General features: G+C 42.1%; 1 protein-coding gene across 1 annotated transcript in view; it reads right to left on the bottom strand.

Annotated features, from left to right (window-relative positions):
- LOC129697513 (serine/threonine-protein kinase MRCK alpha-like) overlaps positions 1-27,112 on the bottom strand; it is a 308,786-nt gene that overhangs the window by 31,738 nt on the left and 249,936 nt on the right. The window contains 9 exon segments of the mRNA XM_055636147.1: positions 613-742; positions 744-830; positions 8,053-8,134; positions 9,613-9,752; positions 12,870-13,006; positions 15,220-15,325; positions 16,112-16,192; positions 17,648-17,764; positions 21,446-21,484. Of these exon segments, the coding sequence (XP_055492122.1) occupies positions 613-742; positions 744-830; positions 8,053-8,134; positions 9,613-9,752; positions 12,870-13,006; positions 15,220-15,325; positions 16,112-16,192; positions 17,648-17,764; positions 21,446-21,484 (919 nt within the window).

Here is a 27,112-nt window from a genome sequence, read left to right as displayed (position 1 = left end):
ATGAGGAGAAATAGGAAAAAACAATTAAAAAAAATGTAGGTGAAATACCAGACCAGCAAAAACAAAATTGTTCAGACTGTTTCTATGTTGCATATTCTATGAACTAACTCTGATATATTGTCACTCTTGTTCTGTTATCTAACAAGGTGGACAAATTACAAAAAGAGAGGACCAACTACAATCACTGGATTAATGACAGGTGTTGTTGGTAAATGCTGGCCAGAACCTTGGGATGATCGTGATGCTCTACTATTTCTTCATGTGGGCCGGACTCACAGCTCAACAAAAAGAGCTCACTTCCTCAGTACTGTTCAAACTGTCAGTTAGATGTGGGGCCTTAATCTATTGACCAAGAGTCACCATGGACACAGAAATATATGATAATAAATCTTCAAAATCTGCTGACTAAAAGACTTTGACATATTGCAGTAAAATAATTTATTGATGAAGTAGCTTTGATGGTGTCAGAATGTTCCATTGTACTTTGCAGCGAGTGAACCTGTGCAGTGACTAGTTTTATTCTGTGGGTGAATATGGCATTAATTAGTATTTGAGTGTTATGCCACAAGACAGCAGCTTCAGCGAGATTCCGTGCTGTCAGCCCCCACCTACCTATAATAGCGGCTGACTGCGTTGTCTTAATCAGTGGCAAGGCACTGTCATAGGCTTCTTTAGGAACAAAAACGGATCTGTCCTTCAGCTTGTTCTTCTTCAGGATCCGGTGCAGCTCGTTCAGCAGCCCCCACCCACTTGTTTTTCTCATTCTCACTGTCAGCCAGTATCAGGATCGAACATTTGTTGTTGGACGTTGACATCTGGGAAGCTGTAACCTACAAAGAGCAGATGTGTTTGGAATTAAAGGAGGAGCCTCGTCATCATTTTTACAGCTTAAAATGATCTACAAACCATTACAACACCCGCCCCCTTGCGTTTCAAGCTTGTATTTAAATCGTTACATCGCCAATTTAAGTAATTGACTGTCTGGTGATCTAATCAGAAACCCCTTCCTGCTCAGTCCTTGGATTGCTCAGCTGATGATTATTTGTATTGATGCAGTTGATACGGTTTCCTCTGCCTTGCACCTTTGCAGGCCACTGACCAATATGGACACAAAACATAGAAAACCTCTAAATCTCTGCAGTGATGTCTCCACGTTGAATGGCCAGTGCAATTCCAAAAACTATCTTGTTCACATTTATCATGGGCTGCCACTGATAATGAACAACCGGTGTCAACAGGTACCATAGGAACTAATTGCAAACAAAACTCCAATTTGCAAACAATTCCACTTCTAACCTTGCTCTGAGAAAAGGTCATTGATGATGAGACTAGAATTCTGCCCATATGAACAGCTGTAGTTGTGTCCTGGGACTGAGATAATGGACCTCAATAACCATCTTTATGCGAGGTGCAAACCTTTTGTCTCCATTTCACCTCTAGATTATGGCACTATCTCCACCCATCTGCCAATAACACCCCCCCCCCCTCCTCACCTGCATCCATCTATCACTTGCTTTGCCCTGCCCACAACATTCCTTTCCAGCTTTCTCCCCCTTACTAGATCAGTTTGAAGAAGGGTCCTGACTGGAAACATTGTCTGTCCATTCCTTCCACAGATGCTGCCTGATCCGCTGAGTTTCCCCAGCAAATTCTTCGTGGATTTCAACAACCTCATTTTTGATGTCAGTACCTAATCTCTAAAATTGAGCTTTTTTTGGTTCATTTTGTATTATCAGTGATGTGTTCTGCAGAAGGTTACGAGTTAATTCGTGCCACATGTTGTCATTGATGTCCACACCTTTGTTCACTTCTTGGATAAATACTTCATGAAGTGGCAGTTACAACGTATAGCACTGCAGCACAGGACTGTACGTATAGCACTGCAGCACAGGAGCACTTTCTGGCCCATGCTGACAGTTGCCTGCATGTTGGCTATGTCCCCCATTCCCTGCCCCTTTGTGTATCTGTCTCAATGCCTCTTAAATGGTGCTATTGTATCCGCTTTCACTACATATGCTGGCAGTGTGTCTCAGTCACCTACCACTCTTTGTGCAAAGAAAAACTTGTCGTAAATCTCCTTGAAGTGTTCCCTCTATCATCTTAAAGTTAAGCCCTCTAGCATTTGTTATTTCAACCCTTGGAAAATGATTCTGACTACCTACCCTGTCTTTGCCTCATAATTATATAATTATAATGATCAGGTCTTCTCTCAGCCTCCAATGTTCCGGAGAAAACATTATGTAATGTCTCTCCACTACCAGTAAGTGTTAATAAACCTTGGGCATGCTTATGCTGCCAATATTCCTCTTCTTCAACTGAAATAATCTCGAGTATCTCTGAGCCAGCAGTGAGATCTGGCAAACATCAGGCATCAAAATGTGACAGCCTTACAAGTAACTTTGCATTCACATCACTCCACCTGACCATAAATGGTATTAAAGTTTGAGTGTTTTTCCATGAGCGTTCAAAACTTGGTAAAACTACATAAAAATCAAATTTTTACATTTACGATACAACTGCTGCACAATGACAATCACATGGTTCAGCAATTAAAGCTGTTGTTAGAACATATAACACATAATGAGCACTGTACTTTATGTGGCACAAAAACGATGAAGTGAACAGTTTCCTTCAGCACGATGACACGACAATTCTATCATACTTCATGGAGGTTGTAATTGTAACAACAAAAAATAGCCAATGGATGTGTAAGGGAGAGAGTTGGCCAAATCTATAGTGCAGCGTTGCCATTGCAGTCATGTCAGGGTGGCAGAAAATCTCTTGTGGCATAGGGCTGGGCATGTTTCAGCGATGCTACAACTTAATGCAAAGCCTCCACACCAGTCGTTCGCTGCATTAGCTTTAGATTGTGCTCTGTATTTCCAACAGATGGACACTAAGGAAAAACTTCACTCCAATAGTAATAATAGTCAACCGAAGGAGCATATGGTCTCAAATAATGAAACAATGACTGAGACATCTATACATAATTATTTTTCACAGTGGTTGGAGCTGTAGAATGCTGGAATTGAAAGGCTAAGGCATGACCTCTTTTAATGTCTATATTAGATGTCCTGAGAAGTGCAGTGGGCCTTCTTCTTGAAGCATCACAATCCAACGTGTGATGGTGTTTCCCAACTCGGACATGGATTGTATGATCATTCACTCTCTCAAGGGAAAAACTGTACATGTTTAGTAGCTTACTGCCATTAATTTTGGAATCATTAAACACCAACCAGCTTATGGTCAAGATTGCATTCCTACCGTGGTTATGGCTTCATTCTAATTAGAACGTTAGCTACTGGTAACTTCCCGGATCCTCAGATAAACAAATTCATTGGAAGCTTTGCTGCTCAAGGGTTAGGTAGTCCCAATGGGCCCATAGAAAGAAGATGTTAAAAAGGAAGAAAAAAGACATCCATGAAGTATTTTAGGAAGAACCTTTAAGATGTATGTGTGTGGAGAGTAAAAACAGGAGGTGCATTATATTTAGGCATGATTACTGGTTAAGTAGTCCTTGGAAAGTCTATAGTATCAAGGATTACCTACCAGGAGATTCCAAAGAAATGGAAGCATAATCTCCATGAGGAAGGAACAGCATTCATTGTACACAGAGTAAAAAATACCTTAATATGAGTTGCAGTTTTACGATCACGTGTGGAATGGAGTTTCGGGGTCTGTTTAATGGGCCCAACCCACCTACCCGGTTCTGCTGTTAGCGGAACCTAGGGCAGAGAAGAGAAAAGCTACATCAGAGATGCACCTGTCAGAAGGGGCTTGAAGGAGTAGGAGCAAGGGTAATGAATTCAGAGGGCTCAAAAAATATAGTGAAGAACAAGTTTCACAGAAGTTATTCAATTCCTAGCATGAGTGAGTAAGGTGATATGAATGAGAAAGGTTGGGTTTTAGCATCTCGACAAAATAATTCCTGGGTACTTCCTCAAACTAATTACTGATCATTTAATTGACAATCTTTTCTAAAGCAGGTCAAGCATATCAGTGTTGGAGCAGGAAAATGTAATGGCACAGGAGGCAAAAACACATCGACAAAAGCATCACCTAGAAATAACATCGGAGCTATTCACACTCTTGTGTAGGTAAGACAGAATACAGACTCCATGATAAACTGCGATACCATTCCCACAGTAAACTCATGCTCCAAACTCTTTTTACTGATAACAAACAGAATAATTTTCTAATGAGCCGGGCAGGAACTGGGGAAACAGAACCAGGTGAGTTTCAAGAGAGCGAGGGAACTGGGGTCCAGTGAATGTGGAGGGGGTGGTTCGACAAACATCTTGTAAGACAGATAGCAGGCAGTAAGATTTCTGAATGGTTGGACAGTGGATTATTGGAGTCCTACTGTACTTAACCTTTAACTTATGGGAAAAGGTGGATCTTTTGGTGCTAGGTTTACTGTTTGCCTCTGAAACTCACACTAAATAACTGAGCTTCTTCACTTTGGTAATGACATGGAATATAAAGTACGCATAGTAAAAAACAAAAGTCATAAAAGTAACAAAAAATAGGAAGAATATATTATATCTCTCCCCCCCCCCCCCACCCTTGATGAGGATCAAAAGAACAGGGGATCACACTGATTCTTACAGAAAGGTGACTTTATAGGAATGAAGGGTGGGGCAATAATTTTTCGATGATAACAGTTCAGCTACATCAGTGACAAAGTATACTGGGGGCCCACAGAGAGAACATAAAATACAAGAAAGGAGTGCAAACGAGTTAAAAGTTAACATGCAGATGGGATAACCTCTAAACCCGTCCCCTCCATCCGTCAACTTTTACTTCACCTTTTCAGAGATACAGTGCCCTCCATAATGTTTGTGACAAAGACCCACTTTAACCACATGTGATTTTTTCTATTACAAATCTCAAATTGTGGAGTACAGAGGCAAATAAATAAATGACGGGTCTTTGTCCCAAACATTATGGAGGGCACTGTATTCCCTTTCTCCAATCCACCCAACCCCTCACTTTCACTGTAACTTACATCCACTATTTAACAATTCTGATGGAATGTTAAACTGTTTCTTTTCCACAGATGCTGCTTGACCTGCTGAATGTTTCCAGCAGAAAGTAGAGGCTTTTTGCCTCCACTGACACTACAATAGCCATTAAGACAGTTAACGGCTTTCTAATATTAAACTGCAGTGGAAATTAGATATGAGGCACGTAAATGTGGTAGAAATGCAGGAACCTTCTGGATATGAAGTGACTGAGAGGGAGAACAAATGTGAGAATGAATGGCCTGTTCTTGTTCTTATAAGCAGTTTTAATTATGATTAAAAAAATGGAAAGTACAATTTAGAGCCATACTTTGTCTGGTTGCATACATGACTTTGCTTAAAAATAGGACAACGCTTGATAAAACCAGGAGATAACGAGCAACTACATTTGTTTGGAAACAAGAGTATGTTGGCATCTGTCGAACAGTCGGCAGGAATGAGGCAATGTAAAAGAGAAGTCTTAAACTGTGGATCAAAAAGTCTTTCAGCATCAATGACAGAAAACAGGATCAAGTTTCCCTTTCCCTTCCTCATGTTAAGAGTCATGCAGAGCATCAAAAAGACACACAAAATAATATTGCTCCTATGTTGATTGGCTTAGCTCGTAAATTATAGACATGATACATGTTAAGCAAACACAAGGAACTGCAGATGCAGGTTTCCAAAAAAGCAAAGTGCTGGAGTAACTCAGTTGATCAGACAGCATCTCTGGCGAACGTGGATCGGTGACATTTTGAGATGAGAAAGATGGGAAAAAAGTAGAAGGGGGACAAAGCCTGGTGAATGAAAGGTGAATGCAGGTGAGGGTTTTTCTTAATAGCAGTTGGGTGGCAAAGGCCAGAAAACAAAAGACAGAAGGGTGGACGGGAGAAACCAGGAAGAAGCCTTCAGTCTTTGGTCTCCTTTTCATTTCTAGCTTTTGTCCACCCATCTGCCAATCAACCTCCGTCACCTGTAGCCACCTATCACTTACCAGGCTTTGTCTCACCCACACCTCTGTTACAGCAATTTCCCCCCTACTTTAATCAATCTGAAGAAGGGTCCTGACTCAAAACGTCCCCTATCCATGTTCTGATCCGCTGTTACTCTAGTACTTTGTGTTTTGTTTACATGTTTATGCAGACAAGACTTTACAATCGCAATGCTTTAGTTAACAAACATTTGCACATAGGCTGAAGGCAGAAAATATTCCAATACAATTCTTTACTGAAAACTTTGTGAAAACACATAGCAAGATGCAAGAATATGCAGCACAAACAAGAAAAATGTACTCCCAACCAGCTTCAAACATGTATTTAAGAACACTGGGAGCGACTGGCATTGTTTCACTTCGTAGGCTATCATACTTTGTTTTACCCAGGCAGAACAAAGCCAATTGTGCAGATTTTCCATGACAGCCCATTGGTTCCAATCAAATGCACCTAATAGCCAACTCTCAGGAGCTACTTGCTCACCAGTAGATTCTATTGGTAGCATGAAGATGAGCTGGTATTACCTGCACTTGTGGCTGGGTATGAACACCTGGCTGGCCTTTCACTGCTGAGTCTTACAGCTTGTACTTAATGCAGACTCTCAAGGTGAGAGCAGGCGACTGCAAGAGCTGTGATAAGGTTACAGCAGCAACAGGGTTGGCTGTGGCTAATGGGGGGAAGTGGAAGGAAAGAGACAACAGCAACAAATAGGCTAGATATGGTGTGTGCGTCAGTGTGTAATGGCAATGAACCCACAAACATACCAAAACAGATAAAACTAGAAATATCTAGACATGGCTGTAATATATTGACTTAAGCATAAATGGCTCCTACACAGAGTGTGTGCGTGCGCATGGGCGTGTGTGTTTGAGAAAGCGACGGAGAGGACAAGACAGAGAGAGAGGAGGAAGAGTGCTCAAGTGGGAGAAGAGTGGGAGGGAGGCTCATACAACAAGGAACTGACACATAAAATAAATAAATCATGAGAGGAGAGAGACAGTGAAATGACAGAGAAAAGAATGAAAAGAAAACAAGATGGGGAAAATTAGAGAGAGGCAAGGAAGGGAAGCAACTAATAATTGCACTTAAGATGAAATAAAAGGACTCTGAGGCATCGAGTTCCTGAGCCAGGGAACTTTAAAGGATCAATAAATGACAATTATACCAAATTGATACGTGCATAGTTTTTTTAATGTGTTTGAATTCTAGTTGTGTGTAGAAATTTGTGCTTGGAGTCTCGGCATGTAGACGAGGTATTAAATGAATGCATCTGTTTTCACCAAGGAGAAGGGCATGGAGGACAGTGAGATCAGTGTGGAGAATACTACTATGCAAGGGCAATTTGAGATTAAGAAGGAGGCGCTGTTGTGGCACTTAAAAGAGCATTAAGGTGGAGAGAATGAATTAATTAGGGATAGTCAGCATTGCTTTGTACACAGCAGGTTGTGTTTTACTAACTTGAGGAGTTTTTTGAAGAAGGTGAGAACCTTCTTCCCAGGATGGAAAAATCTAATACTAGAGGGCATTGCTTTAAGGTGAGATGGAAAAAGTTTAAAGGAGATGTGTAAGGTAAGTTTTTTACACTGAGGGTAGTAAGTGCCTAAAACATGCTGAGGGACTTGATACTCGAGGCAGATATGATAATGGGCTTTAAGAGATCTTTGGAAAGGCATATGGATATGCAGGGAATGGAACAGGGATATGGAACATGTGCAGGTAGATAAGAGATGATCGGCACAGACATTGTGGGCCAAAAGGCCTGTTCTTGTGCTTTACTGTTCTAATTGCACAACGAGAAAGTATCCGATAAAAATAGTGGAAAGTAAATTATTTTATTGGAAACACAAACAAATCTGTGCCCGTAAAGAAAACTGCACTGTTTGTAATTACACAATAAAAATATTTGAAAAAACCCACAAGGTTTGAACATCACTGTTCAAATGTACTGATGTGAGGGTAGAACAAAAGTTATAAGACATTCTGCTGAGAAGCCTCACTGTAAGCCCACCGATGATCATTACTCCCCCCCCCACCCCCCCCCCGATCCCACCACTTACCCGGAAGATACAAGGAACATCCTTCCTGTTAGCGTGGATAACATCAGAAGCTAATACAGTGCTCACTGAAAACTCTTCATCCCTGTAGGAAATTAAAGTGAAAATAAAATTTCAATTGGAAATGGCATTATCATTCCGTTGTTAATGAATTGCCACTGCCCTGCTGACAAAGCGGTGTCTTTTTGGGCTAGCGATATACAAAAGACAAAATAACAAGCTTTGTTTGTGCATGATAACTGCACCGTGTTCTTCTTTCATTTTGAAGATTTGGGAAAATATCATATCTGACTCTAACACATAATCTGAAATATTATAAATGAGGTTATATTATGTCATCAAGAATTGAAAATATTTTTGTGCAGAATTAAAAACTATATCCTTAATAATCCAATGGGAAATTCGGGAGAAAATTGTATACAATGCATTATTATTATTATTATACCTACAATTGTGGTTAGAAAGTAAAACTTACCACATGGTGATTTGTCGCGGCATACAGCCTTGATATATTTAATGGAAACTTTGTGAGAGAGTGCAGAGGAGGTTTACCAGAATGCAGAGGGTTCCAGTTATAAGTAGAGGTTGGATTGACTTGGATTGTTTTCTCTGAATGCCAGAGGTCGAGGGGAGACAATATAAAATTATGAGAGGCACAGACAGGGTAAACAGGCAGAACCTTTTTCCTAGGTTGGGAATATCCAACATTAGAGGGCATAACTATATGGTGATAGAGGGAAAGTTTAATGGAGATGTGCTGGGCATGGTGCGTGGTGACGTAGGCAGTGGCGCGCGGTCACGTGCGGTGCCCCAGTATTTTGGGATGTACAAACTCTTTGCGCGCCATCTGTGTGACGCGCAAATGACGCCCAAGTGGAACAGGCTCTTAATCGAGCACAGAAACAAGCCATTTGGCCCAGCATGTCCATACTGACCATCAAACTCACATCTGCACTAATCTTTTTCTTTTTTCCTCTCAACAGGGTTACAGCAAGGTTTCATTGTTGTACACTCTATTTAACCCTAACAGTTTGCAAGTTGGAAATATGGCTGTGAACCCAGTGACTTCCCTGATGGCAGAAGATGCCCACATCCCCATTGCAAATCCATCTCGCTGGTCTTGATTGTATGCATGTGCATTCGTAAGCTGGGGACGACCTATGGCCTATTAGCAAACCAGCAAATCTTTGGCTTGTGGAAAAATATAAAGTAATTGTTGAAAGTACATTGTTGAAGTGCTGGTCCTAATCAACATGCACACACTGAAAGGTAACTGTGGGCAAATACACTTGCATACACAGCAAGGACATCCTGCAAACCCAGAATTTGACTGACAGGTCAAGAACCCACCACATTTGCTTGGTATCCCTATGGCCACATTGGGTGGAGGTGACAACACAAAAGAAGAAGCGTGGAACTGCAGATGCTAGAATCTTGCATAGGCCACAAAGTCCTGGAGTAACTCAGCGGGTCAGACAGCATCTCTGGAGGATATGGAAAGGTGGCATTTTGGGTCACGACCTTTTTTCAGACTCACACACGAGGAAGGGGACTTGCACAAACCTCATATCAATAACCTGGCTAACCACCACACTCGGTTGAGATGCCTTGCCTTCTGCGATGTCGTACAAAAACAGTTTGAAATCGCAAACCACAGCCAGTGCCCTCTGCCAGCCTTTCTTCACCCCAGCTGGTTTAGGTACCTAGGAATGAAGCATTGGTATTATTTTGGGAGGTGGGAGTAGGGATGCATGTGCAAATATTCCACAGGCATGTAGAGAAATAAACATTTTGATATGTATTTATGAACATAAGAAATTGGCAGGGAGATCCATGTTGAAACATCCTGGCAAAATATTTTCATCAACTCTTCAATTGTGACTTGCCATGCCTAATTTCCACTTGAACACCAATCTCTTTGGTGAAGCAAGATAATGCAGAAAAAACAGCCAGATTGTCTTTAATTAAAGTTGGTGTAATTTATTTTGCGCTTGGATGTTGACCAAATGAATTCATCACTGAGTAATGAGATGATTTCTGGCAAGATCCCTAAGATGTGCTCTGAAATGAACGTAGGGTAAAGAGGTTGTCCCACTGTGGCGACCTAATCCGTGCGTTAAGAAGAGTGTCTTCGACCTTCAAGCTCGAGGGCACTCGCCTGGAAAACCTCGAGCTGGATCGACCGTCAGCGTTGAAACCGCAAGCTGGATCGACCGACCACACACACACACATCACAAAGGCGGGGGGAACCAGGGAAAGTGGGGGAGCGCTGTCTGAAATTCACACCCGTGATGAAGAGGAAGGAAAGACAGCTGAGCTGCACAGTGTACGGTAAGTCCTATAGAGAGCGCGGAGGAGGGGGGAAGGGGGGAGAGGAGGGGGGAGAGAAGGAGGGGCGAAGGAGTGGAGACACTTTTAAGAAGTACTAGACCAAGTGCAGACCCGTTGGGTCTGCTCCCCCAATGGTGTGATCCCCCAACCCAATATTCCACCATGCACCCGTCTCCTCCAACGGAACTGAACCCGTTCCCAAATGTAAGATTCCAGCACTCCCCTGCCTCCCTCAGCAGTGGATTTAAAAAAAATTCCAATTTCACCTCCCTGCCTGCTGCAGCAGTTCCAACTGCAATACCAATTGGCCCTCCCCCTCCTGTTGAAGCACTTGCTGTGATATCCCATTGAGGTGAAAAGTTCAGAGTGTTCCCGTCTTGCAACTTTGTTTTGAAGTGTGTTGGAAGCTGATAGGAAGGAGCAGCGAATCAAAAGGCAGAAAGGCAGCCGGACGCCAGGCGGCAGGCACACAGTTTTAATATATAACTAGACCAAGTGCAGACCCGTTGGGTCTGCTCCCCCAATGGTGTGATCCCCCAACCCAATATTGTACCATGCACCCGTCTCCTCCATTGGAACTGAAGCCGTTCTCAAAATTAAGATTCCAGCACTGCCCTGCCTCCCTCAGTAGTGGATTAAAAAAAAAATCCAATGGCACCTCCCCTGCCTGCTGCAGCAATGAAAAGTTCAGAGTGTTCCTGTCTTGCAACTTTGTTTCGAAGTGTGTTGGAAGCTGATAGGAAGGAGCAGCCGTCAACGAATCAAAAGGCAGAAAGGCATCCGGACGGCAGCCGGTCGGATGGCACGAGAGTTTTATATATTAACTAGACCAAGTGCAGACCCGTTGGGTCTGCTCCCCCAATGGTGTGATCCCCCAACCCAATATTGCACCATGTACCCGTCTCCTCCATTGGAACTGAAGCCGTTCCCAAAATTAAGATTCCAGCACTGCCCTGCCTCCCTCAGCAGTGGATTAAAAAAAAAATCCAATTGCACCTCCCCTGCCTGCTGCAGCAGTGAAAAGTTCAGAATGTTCCTGCCTTGCAACTTTGTTTTGAAGTGTGTTGGAAGCTGACATGTAAATGGAGAAGCCAGTTTATTTTTATACTCGGGGGGGGGGGGATTTGATTAAAAAACGTGTACTTCAACATGACGAAATGTAATGAGGAGTGGATACTTAGAAAGAAAAGCGAAATCTCTACCGAAATGGAAAAGATCTCGGAGATTGAGCGTCTGGATTGGGCGTGGCAATGAATCAAAGGAAGAAATGCAGCCGGCAGCCGTACATGCAAATGGATCCATTCCGATTGGACATCTGCGAGCATCGGCCATTCTGAGTGGACATCTGCGAGTATCGGGCACGAATCAAAAGGCAGAAAGGGATCCAGACGGCAGCCGGACGGATAGCCCCAGAGTTTTATAGATATATAGATAGATAGAATAGATAGATAGATAATAAAGTTTAGCGGGCATTTTACCTACCGGTCGGTTTTCCTGCATCCTGAAAACTCAAATGAGCCAATCAAAATGCCCGGTCAGCGAATGAGATTGCTTATGGCTGCCCTCAACTGCCTGTAACTAAATAGCGACCTCACTACGAGTTAAAAAGAACCATGCCGACCAAATTTCACTTGCTGAAATATTTTCGCCATACCGAAATTTTTCCCGCGGCCTAGCTGAGGCCACAAGTATTCGGGAACATCCCTCGAGCATGAAGGAGAATTCCAGTGACCTCACAGGACCTCCTAGGACCACATGTCGACCATGCTGCGAGTTTGAGTCGAGGGCAAATTTGTCTAAACTTGCAGATTAGGTCACCGCAGTGGGACAGCCCCTTAAAGAGTAAAATTAGGGTTCAAGACTATTGAGGTCTGGGGGCCTAACCATTGCCTGAGGTAGCTTCAGGAGGGAGAAATTCATAAACTCGCATTACTTCAAACTTTTTATGATGCTTTTGAACAATTCTTTTGTTTCAGATATTGGATTTTATGATATCTTGATTTTATTTTAGTTTAGTTTATAATTGTCATTTGTACCGAGGCACAGTGAAAAGCTTTTGTTTGCATGCTATGCAGTCTGAGAAACGACTGTATATGAATACATTCAAGCATTTTGGCAATCTCTCGATTGCCTAGTAGATTGCTTAGGTGAGAGAATTAAATTTGTTTTTAAATAAAAGAGACAAACTTTGTTGTATCATTTTCAACATTCATCCAGTCAGTCAGGACCTTTGTTTCGCTGAATGATAAGACCTCAGATCAGAGAGTAATCACAGAGCTCACATAGTCTAAGAAGGGCTCCATGTATATCCTCGTTACAATCCATTCTTTTGTGTCAGAGACTAGAAACTGAAGACCTGATGCGATAGATATGTATAAACCTTTCTGCAAACCTTTTCCTCATCTGAAGATTCAATGAGCTGTGTTTTATGGATGTTCATGAGGACAATGACTCTTGAACCCACACCCTTGCATTGATTCTTCCTTACCCGAACATGGCCCTCGTAGGCAGTTCCGATCCCTCTCTGTGGGTCGATCCCCAATGGACCCTTAGTTTGATCAGATGGGATGGGGCACACGGCTGGTGCTTTGTCTGCGCATGTCACGTGGCATGAGAAACCACACACTAAAAATAAAACAAGAGTTAATCTCGCAATCTCATGATCAAGTAACTTGCACTTGCATAGCACCACAACGATTCACAGAAATGATTAACAGCCATTTAAGATATTATTAAAGCATGTGGCTAAAAGATGACAAGAAAAATCTTAATATTTAGGAGTAGAATTGGGGAAGTGCAGGGAGAAAGATGGAAAGGTTTAGTAAAGAATGAAAATTGTGAGCTTTATAAGCTGAAGGCACATTTGCCACTGCTACTACTTGCAAGAGGTCTAAATTGGGTGAATGCCCAGTTGGGGAATCAAGAACTAAAGGGCATAGGTATAGGTTTAAGGTGAGAAGGAAAAGGTGTAAAAGGAATCTGAGGGGCAACCATTCCACATGGAGAATGGTATGTGTATGGAACGATCTGCCAGAGGAAGTACTTGACACAAGTACAATAATATTTAAAAGTCATTTTGACAGGTATATGAACACGAAAGATTTAGAGGGACTATAGACCAAGTGGGATCCGTTGGGGCCCGCTCCCCCAATGCAATATTCCACCACTCACCCGTTCCCCCAACGCAACCCATTTACATCACTCACCCGTTCCCCCAACACAACCCGTTCCCCCAACGCAATATTCCACCATTCACCCATAGCCCCCCAACAGCGCAGGCGCAGCTCATTTCCCCTCATCCCCAACACTTTCTCCCCCTCCTCTTCACCCTCCATCTTCTATCCCCTCTCCTCCTCCCCTCCTCACCTCTCCCTCCCTCTCCTTTCCCCTACCCTCAGTCACTCCCTATCCTTCGTCACTCCCTCCATAACCCCTCTCCCCTCCCTACCCCCCTTGACGTCATTGTGAGGTCCCATTGCTGCTGATCCCATTGTGATGTCATTGTGGGCTGGAACACGGCTCACGGGCAGTTTATGTAAATGAGATCCCATTGTGATGTCATTAGCTGCTAACTACCACTGCAACTTCAAATTATTTTTCTCAAACTGGATTTTGTAAAGTTTAAAAATGTGAATAACTTGTAAAATATACCATCAATCTGAACGAAACTTTGATACACCACACCGCAGGACAATTGTGAGTAAGGGGCCCAACAAATGTAGCGCTATTGTGTACTGTTTTGGCGTAATTTCAGGTTCTGACTCACTCACTCACTCACACACAGACAAACAGACAAACAAACAAACAAGATGAGAGTTTTAGTAATATATAGATATATGGGTCAAACACAGGTCTAAATACCAGGGAATTTCTTGACTTCCCGCATCCAGAGCATAGTGTAATGGATGCAGGCCCCAGAGGAGCGTTCCATGCTTGAGAAAATATCCCACCATCTTAATGAATAGATGATTAGAGTGAACCAAGAAACCATTGAATCAGGAGTGTATAAACAAAACATCAATAAACAAGGAGAAAATCTGTCTGCTTCATGTGCACATTTCAATTTCCTGGACATTTCAAAAGGTCATACTGTAAGTGATAGGAGTATAATTAGGCCAGTAGGTCCATCAAGTCTACTCCGCCATTCAAACATGGTTGATCTATCTCTCCCTCCTAACCCCATTTTCCTGCCTTCTCCCCATAACCGTACTAATCAAGACTCTATCTATTTCTGCATTAAAAATATCTACTGAGGGCCTCCACAGTCTTCTACGGCAAAGAATTCCACAGATCCACCACCCTCTGACTAAATAAAAGTCTCCTTTCTAAAAGAACATCCGTTAATTCTGAGGCTATGATCTCTAGTCCTAGACTCTCCCACTAGTGGAAACATCCTCTCCACATCTACTTTAGCCAAGCTTTTCACCAATCTGTATGTTTCAATGAGGTCCCCCCTCATTCTTCTAAACTTCAGCGAGTACAGGCCCAGTGCCGACAAACACTCATCATAGGTTAACCTACTCATTCTTGAGATCATTCTTGTAAACCTCCTCTGGACCCTATCCAGAGCCAGCACATCCTTCTACAGATATAGTGCCCAAAATTGCTCACAATATTCCAAATGCGGCATTTTGAGCGCCTTATAGAGCCTCAGCATTACATCCCTGTTTTTGTATACAAGCCCTCTTGTAATAAATGCTAGCATTGAGTTTGCTTTCTTTACCACCATTTCGACTTGCAGATGAATTTAAAAGGAATTTGAGGCCAATCAATTACTTCTGAAGTACATTCAGTTTTATAATAAAGGGTGTGACAAGGCATTGCGTGATTCTCCTCACCTTCACATGTGCAACCTTGGCGTACCAAGCCTACCATCAGAGATGTACACTGTTTGCACTTTGTAGGTGTGGTAAAAGATTTCACCACAAACTGATGAGCCTTGGGCTATAAAATGGAACATTGAATGAAGAAACGTTAATAAAAAAGACAGTTATCAAACTTTGAACAACATTTAACAAATGTTCTCATCCTTTTTACTAAATCTTATTGCTAAATTCCATTTCCTCTTAATATGAGGTTATCCGCAAAATAATATGAGATGAAAAGGGGACACATGAGGCTGCAGATGCTGGAATCTTGAGCAAAACACAAAGTACTGGAGAAACCCAGCAGGCCAAGCAGCATTTGTGGAGGGAATGGACAGACTTTTCAGGTCTGAAGAAGGGTGCACACCCAAAATGTCATCTGTCCATTCTCTACACAAATGCTGCCTGAGCCACTGAGTTCCTCCAGCAAGATATATTTTGCCTGAGGTGAAAAGTGGTTATTATTAATATTTTCTGTCCTTCAAAGTGATGTTAGTTTAAAGAATATCAAGACTGGGAAAAATTAGTGGCTGAATGAAATCATACACAGTTCCTTTAATTACAACCTTAAAACAGGAACCTGCATTTTAGAAATAAGCGTTGGATGAAAATCTATTACGTTTTCTCTGTATGGGCGTCACTTTGTAGAATTTCTATAGGTTAAACGCTGAGTGATTGGTTCCAATTCTGAGAACGATAATGTAGAAATTCTAATTGGGGAACTGCCATGAGAATTTTAACATGTCCCAAATGAGCCAGGGCAAGATTACAGTCTCAAGGTAATTGGAGTACAATGCACAGTGCTTGCAGCTGTCAGCACTGGAGCCTATATTGTTGAGGTGGATGCACAATGTGGAGGACATACCTTTGGGTTTGAGGCTGTGGAACCACTGTAGGAGGACCTGATAGTTGGTGTCAGTGTTGGACGAGGAGGAAGATCTACTCCCTAATAAAATTAAAACATAGTGATTAGCTGCAGTGGGTGGGAATTGGAACAAGAAATATAGGTGAAACATTGTCCTGTTCTTTTAAATTTAAACAAACCGTTTCCATTCGTTGAAACAACTATGCTAAGAACCTATCAATCAAAACCATTTATCCACCAGCAATAAAGGTTCTTTGGATCCTAAATGTAGGCAAAATTCTTCCACTGTATTTCTCAGATTTAGACACACGGGCTCCCCAGGTTACAAATGACCCGACACAGGATATTCAATCTTACGCAATTTCTTCCGAACATTTTTAAAGCATTTTTCAAGCTAATAATAATAATGCTAAAACATTTTACTGCATTTACTAATGGCCGAATACTGTACAGGCAGTTAAGGAACAAAACCCGCCCGTATCATGATTTCCCATAAGGCAAGACCCTACTTCCCACTGAATCCCATGTTATAAGAGACGCGCTCCTACAGGATGTATTTTTATCACAGCAATGAAAGTAGTCAACTGCTGGTTCATGACGAGTGGGGGGGATTTTAAAGAATGCCTTGTCAGTTTTCAAAGCAAATCCCTAGCAGCTATGTTTGGAGACACAAATGACTGCAGATGCTGCAGCAAGCTTTTGCACAAAACTTTACTCCAGTTCTACCAAACAAACCTTGGTAGGAAATCAAGTTTTACATCCAGCATAAACCATTTTCATGGTCATTTAGGTTTATCGTTTCTGACATGAGGAAAAATAATATTGGAAACTCTTGAAAAAACCTGTAACACTGCAAAATTAAACTACAGCATTATGCCACACTATCTACATATGCATCAAGGAATGAAAACAAATTAATTACATTTGTTGTGGGAAAACTTGGCAGAGTAATACAGAAAATTTGCAAGCTGCAAAGTTGATGTGGGTTCAAGAAACTGCAGATGCAGGTTTGCAAAACGAAACACAAAGTGCTGACGTAACTCAGCGGGTCAGGCAGCATCTCTGGAGAACATGGATCGGGACTGTTCTTCAGACCCAAAACATTTCTTATCCAATTTCTCCAGAGATGGTTCCTGACTGGCTGAGTTACTCCAGCATTTTGTGTCTTTGACTGCAAAGTTGATGCTCAACCGGAGGTAAAAGTTCACTGATAATATATGAAATGAAGCCTAGTGGAGGTATGGTATTATGTTAGATAAAAATATGCATGGATATAATGGTGTGAGTGGAGCAAAAGGCAAAATTCCCTCTATTGGGGCTTGGAGTTGGGAAAGAGAAAAGATAACAGGTTATTTTTGTTCCCCGGAGGCACCAGATGCCTTCTAGCAGTGTGAAACAGTTGCTGAGGGCTGGATTGAGCTGCATGCTTTTCTATTCCCAGCTACAATAGCCCGTCATCCTGGATAAAATCTGAAGCAGTAGAAAATAGAAAAATGCCCTTTTATTAGAGAAAGGCAAAGATTCCCATGCACTAACCTCCACAGGCTCAATGTCACTGGCTGTCGACGGTGACCGGGAGCGAGAATACGCCTGTGATTTCACCTCTTCGCCAGACGGAGAGTTGGAAAGGTTGAAATTCTCAATGGAATCAATCTATGAAAATAAATCCTTGTTAATTTATGCTTATGCTGGTGACCCAAACTCTCTGGCATTCATTTTCCAAAAGTTAAATAGTGATCCATGCAGACATGAAATTGAGGTATTTTCTCCCCATCATTTACAATTCATGGTCTTTGATCAGAGATGGGGCAGACATTCTCTTTTCCCTCCCTCAATGGCGATCCTCATTCATAATCCCTTCCAAAAGAAATCACTTCCAAAAGAAAAGGTAATCACAGAAATGTACTGATCCCTAACATTTAAACTGCACCTATACCTAGACAAGCACATTTTGAACATGGGGAAATAAATCTAGAGTAAACAGCTTGCTTTTGAATCTGTTAAGTTTGTGGAACTTCTCCCCCCTCTAAAGTGGGCGACACTTTTATAAAATAATGAAACTTCAACTAGAAACAATCCCGTTCTTCTCTCCACAGGTGTTCCCTGATCTGCAGACTGTGTCCAGCATTTTCTGGGGGTTTTTTCAAGTTTTTACTGTACTTTTTGATTTTCAAATACTTGATAAAATCTTGCTTTGCCACTTTCTACATTACTATATTATGCAATTACCTGGTTGTAATCAGAAGCACAGTATAATCTCAACTTAACTGACTAGAATTATCTGAGAATTTAAATATAACAAAAAGTTGAGATGACCATGAATTCATTCTCCAATTCTTTTTACCATGGTGAAGATGGTGGGAACTGCCTCGTGTAGCACTGCTGGACTAATGAAGATATCTGCAGAGCGTTTGTAGGGAGTGGGTGCCAGGATATTTACCGTGTGATGAGGGAACAAAGGAGGGTCCAATTCAGGATGGTGTATGACTAAGGAACAAATACTGTCTTGTTCTGTTTATATTCCTACTTTAAACTAAGGGAAAGATTAATTATTCTTCCAAGCAATAAATGATTTAGAATTAACATTAGTAAGCTGCAAATACTAATTCTGGGATTTCAGAAGTGATGGAATAAGTGATCTCAGGCCATTACATGTAAATCACGTCCTTGGTAATGCCAAAGTATTGTCCGTCTGAAGATCCCGCCTTGGCCCTTCCCCACGCACCAACTTCCAGAATGCTATTAATATGGGGTTTATTGTAAACGTTTCAAAGAGTCATAGAGCTGATCAAAACGGAAACAGGTCACTCGGCCCATCGTGTCCCTACCAAGAATCACCCATTCACACTACTCCCAATTTTATTCTCGCCATACTCCCAACCACTACTACCCTAATATTACCGCTCACCTGCTAATCAGAGGCAATTTAAAGTCAACCTATCTTCCCGTATGGGATGGGGGAGGAAAACAAATCCGCCAGAAGGACCCACATGGGGAGAAAGTGCAAACTCCTCGCAGATAGCACAGTTCAGGACTGAATCCGGATCACTGGAGCTGTGAAGCTGTAGCTAACAAGCTGCACCACTGTGCTGCTCTTATTTCCAGACGGTACTAATTGTTGCTGGGGCAATGTTTCTATGGCATGGATAGATCTAGTGGGTTATCCACTATGTTTTAGCCAGATCAGTAAGCAGCAGAAAGACTAACTGCGGATGGCAGCATTGTGATTTTTGGGCATTCTGTTGAATTTGTGATGTGACTGGGATGTGGCCTGATAGCTTTTACATCTTAAAGGCATGATATTAACTAGCATGGGAGTTTATGTCTTGTATTAAAATACTCAGCTACCGCAGCCTGAGATCTGAACCTAAAGAGTACACAAGCAGTGAACAATTGCTGCCGTTTTTGTCAACCAAGTTGATGCTGATGATACAACCTCCAGGTCCCCACACTCACCCATACACCACCCCCAAACCCACCTCCCCACCCTCCATTAAAGTGCCACATGCAGGCGTTCAACTTCAGCTTTACCAGAGCAAGCTCTTCCTGCTTACGTAGCACCCCAAAGACATTCTCAAAGAGCAGCCCACCATTCTGCAAAGAGAAGCCATAGTTGACAGCAGGAGAGAAACAGCAAAGGAGGAGAGCGATCAAGGCCGAAAACCAATTGGGAGAGATTCAACCAACCCCAGCGCTTCAAGGTTAGTGGTTCTGATGTTACATTGAATGATAAGTGACAGGAACATTACAGCATGTAATGAATGAGGCTATATCTCACTGCATTTCACTGTATCGCTGAGTCTTTGGTGAAATGACAAATGTCAATGATGCTCCGACATCCTGCATGAACACATCACCCGATGCTCTGATAAAGTGCATTACAGGTAATGATACCCCAGGATACTGCCTGACCAGTCTCTGATATCCCAGTACACTGCCTGACTGGTCTGTGATATCCCAGGACACTGCCTGACTGGGTTTTGAAACCCCCCAAAGATTTGCGTTCATGCTGCAAACTGTCCCAAGAACATTGTGGGTTATTTTGATATGTTGAGGGACATTCTAAAATCTTAAGTAATGGTATTGTCAGTGACCTGATATGTTGAAAGATAAAGTCACTGTTCTACAGAGAGTCTGAGTGACAATGACATTGTCCCACTGATGCCCTGAGGGATCGTGTCCACATTACAGAACTCTTACATCACTCAAGAGCTAAATCCATTGGGTCAGCTTCAATCCTACATTTTCTCATCTCCTCGTCCTTTATAAGGGTTGTATATGTCACGTAAATGACCAGACGCAGACTCTATGGACATCGGAGCCAGGCCAAGGTTCACTTCTCTTGAATAACATGTGCCATCAGAAAAGCCAAATATTTTAATTCCACACATCCGTGCCAGGAACTATGAGCTCATTTTGAATGAAATGGCTTGTGACATTCAGCACAGGATATCAATGGGTGCAGCAATGCTCTTTCCTTGAGCATTACTTGCTTTCCCTTAATATAAGCTGATATTGCCTGATGTTGATATTGGTTGTTTTTACAATAATCAACCATTATTTTTCTTTTAACTGATTGTACTCTTTTCAGTTTTGAAGAAGGATTTGTACGTAGTGGATGTTAACTCGTTTCAGATGCTGAATATTCCCAGCAACATCTGATTTTACTTTAAAGTGTATGTATGGAGATGAAAAATGTGAGCTAACTAGATCCCTTTCTCTGCAGGATGGGTGACAGTGTGACATTCCAGATGTATTGCTGAAACTTTCAAACCATACACGTTTGAAATGCTTTTGGTTAGAGATGAAGTTAAAGACATCACCAAGATTAATTGTTCAGTAAGTGGTTTAAGTGTTGATTTCATTGAGATTAAATAATTTCTCCTTGAGTTTAACAGAGTGGGGAGAGTTTAACAACGTGGCCACTATGGCTTCCTGACTGGGGCAACACAGTGCAAGCTATTAGGAATGAACAGTCACAACATGCAAACTGCAAAAGGGAGAGAGAGAGAGAAAGGTATAGGGAGTAAGAGTTAGAGGGGAAGAGAGAGGGGGAGGAGTGAGGGAGAGGATGAGAGGGGAGTAGGAGAGTAGGAAGAGGGACAAGGGGAAAGAGAGAGGATGAGGGGAGAAGATGGGGAGAGGGAGAGAGAGAGAGGGAGAGAGAGAGAGGGGGGGAGAGGGAGAGGGAGAGGGAGAGTGAATTTGGGGGAAGACAGTAGGTAAATAGCTGCAGCAACAACAAAAACAAGCATTAAGGCCCATAGCAACGCGCACACAAGTAACTGTCCATACAGTGCACACGCAGCAAAATGAACTAAGACAACATCTTACACGTCTGCCTTTGCTAGCTGGTACACAGGCACGAGAATGCTTCAATAGAGAAAGGAAACACAAGTTAACTATGAATGAAGAGTCCAAAACATCCATTTAGACCTATATATATTTCCCGCCCTTTCTCGCTTCCCCACACCATAAATTTGGAAAACTAATAATAATCAAGTAACATTGAGAGCAACACTTTTCCATAAAGTGGCGGTTGAATGAACACTTGATGGATTTGTAACTTCTGCTCAACCATTTCATTGTCCACTCCAATTGTAAATTTTAGAAACATTAGTCATTTTTATAACCGCACCTTTCCTTTTAACCTTACCCTGCCTCTGGAACTCCCTCCTTCCTTACCCAACCCCCCATCCCAACTATCCATGTACACCACCTTACCAGTTGTTACATCTAGTCTGTCAGGAATTGTTCCAATGTACCAAGAACAGGCACTACTCAGCCACGGTGAACTGTGTGTCATATCCATCACTACTCAGTGGCAAGAACACTTCCTCTAACTTCACTCTCTGCACGTCACTGGCAAAGATGGCATTCACTGCTCACTCCCAGTTCCCTTGAATGATGACGTCTATTGAGTATCTGGTTGAGCCCCTTCATAGAGAAGTGAAGAGTCCAATACCACGCTGTGGGTCTGGAACCACATGTCAGTTGGGTATGGATAGCCAATTTCTTTGGCCAATGATTCAGTGGGTCACCTTACCTTGTTTATTTTTTAGAAAACCTTCTCATAAAGCAGAGGTTTATGGAACTAAAACATGTCCAAACTGGCAGAGTGTGATTCTGGAGTAATAACACAGGATTGTTGACACCGTGGACTAGGACACATCATGGATTTAGTTTGTTGACTCCATCTGGTATGCCCTTTCCTCCCTTTCAGCATTCTGGGCCACTTCTTCTATGAAACCCACACTGCTCCCATGACTGTCTGCTGTACAACTTCATTCTGTGCCACACATACCCTTTTACTTTTTCTCTCCCAAATAGCAAAGGCCCAAACATTTTGTCCAGCAGTTCTTTTAATTGAACATACTCTGTTTGTCGTGTTGTTTCCTCAACATTGGGCACACCAAACATAAACGAGTCACCACTTTGTGTTACACACATGCTCTGTCTGCAGTAATCATGATCCTGAGTTTCCAATCCATTGTAAATTTATTTCTGAAAGGTCATCAGCTCAAACTATTAGCTGTTTTTCCCTCCACAGATGCTGCAAAACATGCTGAGTATTTCCAGCATTTTCAGTTGTTATTTCTGCATCAAGGTATTTTGCATTTGTCAATTCAATTTTCTGGCCTGCTCCACTGCTTTATCGACAGTGTTACAATAAAGTTCATCGTAAGCTTGACAAACATGTCATCTTTGATGTAATCACAAGGAAAATGGAGATGCTGGTTTACCAGAAAAAGACTCAGCGGGCAGGCAGCATCTCTGGAGAACATGGATAGGTGATGTTTTGGGTCAGGGTCCTTCTGCGGGGTGGGAGCAGATTGGGCAGGAAATAAAGCTGAAAGAAAGGAGAGGCAGGAGGGGGGGTTGCGGGAGAAAGATGATCATCTTTGATCTTCTCTTTTAATGTCCTGTTTTCACACACTTTACCTTTCCTTATCTTTGTGTCTCCCTCTCCCCTGACTCTCAGTCTGATGAAAGGGTCTTGACCCGAAACAACACTTATTCCTTCTATCCAGAGATGCTGCCTGTCCCACTGAGTTACTCCAGCATTTTGTGTCTTTCTTCAGATCATCTTTGAGCTGGGCGTCTTCAGAAAATTATACAACCAATTCCATTTACAGCTTTGCACCAGCCTTTTGCTTCCTTACTTGCCCCGTCATAATTTCCTTTGCCTTGCATCAAAATCCCTTTGTCATCCATCTAATCTCTCTTGAATTCCACCCTTCACGGATATTTGATCTCACTCTCCCTTTCCTTCCTACTTGGCAATTTAAAATTCTCTTTTACTTTTCTGATGAAAGATTTTGACCAGAAATATGCATATTCTTCCAATTTGTCTGCCTGATCCGACTATTCCTAGCATTTTATTTTTTCTGTCTCAAGCCTGAAGCTTAAGGGAGTAAAGAATATTATTTAAAGAGAAGAATAAATAAATGGCAGAGGAGTTGAATAACTAATAAAGAAATGGCAGAGGAGTTGAATTTGCATCAATCTTCACAGTAGAAGACACCACCAACATGCCTGAAATTCAAGATAATCAGGGGGTGGAAATGAGTGGAGTGGCAATTACTAGGGAGACAGTGCTTGGGAACTGAAAGGGTTGAAGGTGGATAAGTCATCTGGAGCAGATGGACTGAACCCTAGGGTTCTGAAAGAGGTGGTTTTAGAGATTGTGGAGGCATTGTTAGTGATATTTCAAGAATCACTGGAGTCCAGAGTGGAACCAGATGATTGGAGAATTGTCAATATTACCCCGCTGTACAAGAAAGGAACAAATCTGAATAGTGGGAACTATAGGCCGGTTAGTCTGACTTCGGTGGTTGGTAAGATTTTAGAGTCCATTGTAAAGGATGAGGTTACGAAGAAAAACGTTGATGATAAAATAGGTCAGCATAGCTTTTGTAAAGAGGAGGTCTTGCTTGACAAAGTTGCTGGAATTCTTTGAAAAAGTAAATAGCAGGACAGACAAAGGTGAGGCAGTAGATGTTGTTTACCTAGATTTTAAGATGCTTGATAAAGTGCCACACGGGAGGCTGCTAAGGAAGATGGGAGCCCATGGTATCAAAGGGCAGATAATAGCATGGATATCTGGTTAGTTGGATGGAATAAGGCAAAGAGTGGCAATAAAGGGTTTTTTTTCAGGTTGGCTGCCAGTGAGCAGTGGAGTTCCGCAGGGGTCGGTGCTGGGGCCGCTACTCTTCACGTTGTATATTAATGATTTGGATGAGGGGATTGAAAGCTTTGTGGCTAAGTTTGCTGATGATACGAAAATAGGTGGAGGGGCAGGTAGTGTCGAGAAAGCATGGACTCTGCAGAAGGATTTGGATAGGTTGGGAGAATAGGCATAGAAGTGGCAGAATAGTGTAAAATAGTGTAGCAAAGTGTGGAGTCATGCATTCGGAGTCGGAATAAAGGCGTAGATTATTTTCTAAATGGGGAGAGAATCCAGAAATCGGAGGTGCAAAGGGATTTGGTGCAGGATTCCCAAAAAGTTCATCTGCAAGTCGAATCGGTACTAAAGAAGGGCAAGTGCAATGCTAGCATTTATTTCGAGAGGTATACAAAACAGGGATGTAATGCTGAGGCTCTATAAGTCAGTATTTGGAATATTGTGAGCAATTTTGGGCACCATATCTGAGGAAGGATGTGCTGGCTCTGGAGAGGGTCCACAGGAGGTTTACTAGAATAATTCCACGATTGAGTAGGTAAAGATATGATGAATGTTTGACGGCACTGGGCCTGTACTTGCTGAAGTTTAGAAGAATGAGGGGGGCCTTATTGAGACGTACCGAATAGTGAAAGGCTTGGATAGATTGATGTGGAGAGGATGTTTCTACCAGTGGGAGAGTCTAGGAATAGAGGTCATAGCCTCAGAATTAAAGGACATTCATTCAGGAAGGGGTGAGGAGGAATTTCTTTAGCCAGATGGTGGTGAATCTGTGGAATTCTTTGCCAAAGAAGGACGTGGCGGCCAAGTCAGTGGATATATTTTAGGCAGAGATAGATAAGATTATTGATTAGTACAGATGTTGGAAGACATGGGGAGGAGAATGGGGTTAGGAGGGAGAGATAGTTCAGCTATGTTTGAATGGCGGAGTAGACTTGATGGGCTGAATGACCTAATTCTGCTCCTATCACATGATCTTATGATCTCTGAGAAAGAGAGAGTTGAACAATGACAGGAGGGGCAAGAGAACAAAGTCAATTAAATATGGTTCTGATGAGAGAAGGATATTCTCATGAGATTATTGTGCTGGCCTATAAAGGAAGAATGTACTAGTTGGACTAAAAACAATGTTAAAAAAAATATTCTTTAAGAGATGAGAAAGCATTTAGTTTATTTGTCACCCAAGGCTGGAGAACATTTTAATACATTGAACAAGCCTGCTCTTTGATCGACCTTTCTGTTGAGAGTTATATTTACATCTTCAAGCCAGGATTTGTTATAGGCAGACTTGTGACTAAATGCTTACACTGTGCCTACAACAACCACAGTGGATTTTTGCTCACAAGACTCATTAAATCACCACTGGAATGCAAATCAAAAGAGCTGCTAGAAGGAAATGTTTATGCCCATCTGAACAAACAATTGCATTCTTCTCCTTATCAGTACTTATTATTATATTACGTGTGGAGAAACAAGATGGGGAAACCACTGGCATTGATCTGCAGTGCAATCTATAGACTGAATTAAACCACGGCTAAGACCTCCTTCATCATTTAAAACATTTTATTCATGCCCGTGACAACTTTTCACTCATCCACACTTGCTGACAGGTTGTCATTGGAAACTCACTCTACCCGGTTCTGTGCTGCAGTCGTTTCATTGATGTAATCCTTAGGCAAAGGGACTAGACATGAACATAATATTAGATACAGATTCCATAATTAAAGCCAAAGGGGCCTTACTCTTCTACTCAAATAAAGCAATAAACTTCAACATTATTAATTACTTTTTTCATCTCTCTGTTAACTTTCAGCGATTCATGTACCAGGACACCCGTCCCTCTAAACACCAGCATCTTTCAATCTCTCATTGTTTGTAAAAATACTCCATTATTCACCATAGTGATTAACGTCGCATTTTTCCACGTTATAGTCTGAGTGCCTTTGACCATTCATTTAACCTGCCCCTGAAGGCTCTCTGTAATCTCCTCACAGTCCACACTGCCACCTAGCATTGTGTCACAGCTAATTTTTAGTTTATTTTACTTTAGAGATACAATGCGAAAACAGGCCCTTCGGCCCACTGAGTCTGCGCCGACCAGCAATACCCGTGCACTTACACTATCCTGCACACACTAGGGCCAATTTACAATTATACCCAGCCAATTAACCTGCAAACCGTCTTTTGATTGTGGGAGGAAACCGGAGCACCTGAAGAAGACCCATGCAGGTCATGGGGAGAACGTACAAACTCCGTACAGACAGCACCTGTAGTCAGGATCGAACCCGGTAAGGCAGCAACACTACCGCTGCACCACCGTGCCGCACAATCTGGATGTACTATTTAATCCAATCATTCAAATCAATACAGATGTGAACAGCAGTCCCAACAATCCCTGCAGCACTTAATTTACATACCTAACCAGAAACTTACACTTACTTATATTGTTTCATCAGAACGTTCAAAAAACTTTAATCCTACTAAAGATTTTATTCAAATCAACCAAAATCCAGTGCTGCGAAACATAGCTACAACAAAACACACCGGATCACAGTCACAGGTATCTAAAACTACAATACAGTTGATTTCACTTGGCATGTTCATTTGTACTTATAATTGTACTGTTGCTGAGATTGCTTATTGCCTAAAGTTTCTTCTGTGACGTTTACTCAGGATAACCTGTGGTCTGGGACATATCGACGACGGTACGCTAGTAATCACTGGTCCCTTTATTATGCCAACACAGCAGTATCTCTTGAGTAGATACATTTAAATGTGACTGTAAAGTGTGCAAGGCTTCTTTTCAGCATCTTTAAATG

The sequence above is a fragment of the Leucoraja erinacea genome, chromosome 5 (assembly GCF_028641065.1).
Source record: "Leucoraja erinacea ecotype New England chromosome 5, Leri_hhj_1, whole genome shotgun sequence".
Classification (NCBI taxonomy): domain Eukaryota; kingdom Metazoa; phylum Chordata; class Chondrichthyes; order Rajiformes; family Rajidae; genus Leucoraja; species Leucoraja erinaceus.
The sequence above is the reverse complement of the archived record's forward strand: the minus strand, read 5'-3'. Positions and strand labels throughout refer to the sequence as shown.